Source organism: Sinocyclocheilus anshuiensis, unplaced genomic scaffold (genome assembly GCF_001515605.1).
Source record: "Sinocyclocheilus anshuiensis isolate Anshui unplaced genomic scaffold, SAMN03320099.WGS_v1.1 scaffold1053, whole genome shotgun sequence".
In the NCBI taxonomy this organism is placed as follows: Eukaryota; Metazoa; Chordata; class Actinopteri; order Cypriniformes; family Cyprinidae; genus Sinocyclocheilus; species Sinocyclocheilus anshuiensis.
This window is the reverse complement of record NW_015555711.1, coordinates 1011870-1015508: the sequence shown is the minus strand read 5'-3', so window position 1 is coordinate 1015508 and position 3639 is coordinate 1011870. Positions and strand designations below refer to the sequence as shown.

Sequence of the window (3639 nt, the reverse complement as noted above, 5' to 3'; positions counted from 1 at the left end):
TTTTTTTTTTTTTTTTTTTTTATTATTATTATTATTTTTATTTTTATTTTAGTTATTATATGCATATTTATATAAGCTTGTGAACGTTTGAAATTTATTTAGAATGGCAGTCATGCTCAACAGGTCCCCCTAATGACCTGTGCTGTATATTACAGGTCTATTGGAGGAGGAGAAAAGAGCCAATAAGCAGCAGGCGGAGGAGTCAGCAAAACAGATAAAGGTCTTACAGAGTAAGTCAAGGAGCGTGTGTATGTCTTCAGTAAAGTTATATTTACTAAACAATGTATTATACCAATTGGTCTTTGCGTCTACATGTGCATTCAGCTCAGCTCCAGAAGCTGCAGGAAGATATGGAGAATCTCAGGGATCAGAAGGACAGCTCAATCTTCAGCTTGCGACAGGAAGCGCACACAGCTCAGGAGGAAGTGCAGGTGTTGCGCCGCACTATGGAGAAAACTGCAGCCGAGCGAGAGCATGAGGTCAGCGCACTGAAAGGGAACCTAGCAACGCTAACTTCTGAGCTGGAGAAATGGCAGTTGGCTGCAAACAAGTATGAGCATGAGCTCAACAGTGTACAGGCCAGTCACCAGCAGCAGAACCAGCAGAGAGACAGAGCTGCCAAGCAGCAAGGTACCCACAACCCCACAGACCTCTATCATTGCAGATGATTGGCCTATAGCATTTTAAGCCTACATCTTAAAACTGCTTTCTTTAAATATTAAAAGTCATGTAAGGACCTCAACATTTCTCATCCATGTATTGTGTATACCTAAATGCAAATTCATCTATATTTATATTTCACATTAATAAGAATATTGAATTTGATAATGATAATATGAATTAATAATAATCTTAATACACTTCATGCACTTAATAACAATAATCATCTTCATCATATCATCACTTAATGCACTTAATAACAATCATCATCATCATCATCATCATAGTATGTATTATTATTAGCAGTAGTAGTAGTAATAATAATAACTATATATATAATATGATTTATCAAATTTGCATGGCCAAATTTTCTGAGCCTCTTATAATAATGATGATAATAATAACAACAACAACAACAACTATACATTACAAATAAAAAAAAATACCTCTAATAAAAAAAATACTAAATATAATCATCATCAACTTGGCATTAACACATCACAATTTTCTGAGCATCTAATAATAATAATAATAATAATAATAATAATAATAATGCAAACATTATTGTACAATGTTGAAAGTATTCATTTAATCAGGATACAAAAATGTAACCTGTTCCCTTTAAAAATAAATGCAATTTCAAGATTAAGATTTGAATGGAACAAATTAATAAAAATAAATAATTAAATGACTATAACCTCATCGGACAAAAATTCTGTATTTTTTCCCAATTCAATTAAGGCTGTTTTATGTCTTCTGCACGTTCATAATCTCTTTGGGGAATTTGTCTTCCCTTCTCAGAAACCTGATGAATGATATAATGTGTTTGTGGAGGTTACAATCAAGCCCTAGGTTCATCCAACAACAGTCACAGCAGTGTTTGCAGCAATCCGACAGATATTCAGAAGATGACTCACATTTCTCACATCACTTCCACCGTTATGTAACAGAGTAGCGTTGTGAGTCTGTGTCTGTGTGTGTGTGTGTACACATGTGCTATATCTGTGCGTTTGTGTGCATGTCTTTGTGTATGTATTTAATTGTGTGTGTGTGTGTGTGTGTGTGTTATTTATTTGTGTGTGTGTGTGTGTGTGTGTGTGTGTGTGTGTGTGTGTGAGATGCAGCGAGCGAGCTGGAGCGGCTGCAGAAGGACTGTGAGAGCCTGAGGAGGGAGTGTGCGTCTCTGAGGTCAGAGAGAGAGCAGCTGGCTGATAAACAGCAGAAAGAAAAGATCAGCCTACAGAGTGAGAGCAGCACCCTGCACTCAGAGAAAGAACAGCTACAGAAAAAACAGCAGCAGCTGGAGAAAGAGCTGGACAGGTCTGTTCTATGACCGCATATACAGTTCATTCATATACAGTTACTTTGAAGGTGAAGTGTGTCTTGTTCATGCCACTAAAAGCACCAAATATAATTGCTGACTGCCTTAAAATGGACTGTTCATACAGATTCCCACCCTAAACACATGCTATTAGTTGAGTCAGTGTTGCCATGTTAGACATGTTCAAAGACACCAATTTTTGTAGAGCCACATTTAAACTTCTTAGGAAATTAAAGGGATAGTTCACCCAAAAATTATAATTCTGTCTTTATTTACTCACCCTCAGGTTTTTGTGTGACACTACGAAAATAGCGGCATGTTTAATGTCTTTAACCCCATGACTTTGGTGCTTTGATGTGTTTTTTTTTGTTGTTGTTGTTGTTGTTGTTTTTTTAACATTAAAAAAAAAAATCATTTTTTTTTGTTGCATGGAGAAAAATAACATACAGGTTGAGGATGAGTGAGGAATGTCAGAATATTCATTTTTGGGTGAATTATTTGTATAGGCTTATCGTCAGATATTAAAATGGGATAGGAGAAAGTATTTAAACATGGAAAAAATGACACTTCACTATGGCTGGGTTGACAATATAGTTTTTTCTATTTTAAAGGGATAGTTGACTCAAAAATGAAAATTCTGTCATTAATTGTTCACCCTCATGTCATTCCAAACCGGTAAGATCTTCGTTCATCTTCGGAACACAAATTAAGATATTTTTGATGAAATTTGAGAGCTTTCTGACCCTGCATAGACAACAATGCAACTACCACATTCAATCGCGTCGTTAACGCGCGTCGAAGACTGGCGCAGAAGAGAAGAAATCGAGTAAAGTCGTAATTTTTGTTTTCTTTGCGCACAAAAGGTATTCTCATAGCTTCATAAAATTAAGGTTGAACCTAGGGATGTTCATTTTAACCGGTTAACCGTAAACCGACCGTATGAAATTTTGACCGAATAATACAATCAGTTAAACGGTTTAAAAAGTCATTTATTCATTTTTTTTCAGTAATTTATCAAAATATTTAAAAAGGTTTGCTGCATGGTTAAAATACGCTACGCGTATATATATATATATATATAAACGTAAAAAAATAAAAAATAAACGTTTTTTAGAAGAAAAAAATGCAAGTCGAGTATAAGTCGCATTTTATTATTTCTTTCAGAAATAGGCCTAATGCGGACGCAAAATGTTTACAAACATTTTAATAAACACTGTAAACATAGCTAGGCTATTTTAGTTCCCCTCACTCCACGACAAATCATTTCAATTAACAGTATTTAAAAAAGAATGAGAATTAAAAATATAAGAAGCTATAGCAATATAAACGACAAGCCAAAACGAATTCATTTAGGCTAAAACGAAACTGAAACCAACGTTGGGTCTCTCATTTGACACAAAATCAAATGTTTCCGTATTCGCGATATATTTGAATGCCAAAATATTATTTATTATGTAGCCTACTTCACTGGTGTTCCAATATCCACGTAAAACAAAATGTTTTGCATAACATCACGGCGGTACGGTGATAACGCTTAACGCCACAGACTTTACTACATATTTGAACTGAGCAGTGTGTTTTTTCCATATGTTTGACTGACTGTATTTTATTATGATAATGAACAGGCTGCATTGTCAAGGTAGCAAAGCTTAACTGTG

At 34.9% G+C, this 3639-nt stretch overlaps 1 protein-coding gene across 1 annotated transcript in view; it reads left to right on the top strand.

The window, feature by feature from the left end:
* Nucleotides 1–3639, top strand: part of LOC107671936 (sarcolemmal membrane-associated protein-like) — a 12024-nt gene that overhangs the window by 3535 nt on the left and 4850 nt on the right. Inside the window, exons 4-6 of the mRNA XM_016464949.1 lie at nt 156–230; nt 325–630; nt 1785–1984. Coding sequence (XP_016320435.1) covers nt 156–230; nt 325–630; nt 1785–1984 — 581 coding nt within the window. The remainder of the gene's footprint in view (nt 1–155; nt 231–324; nt 631–1784; nt 1985–3639) is intronic.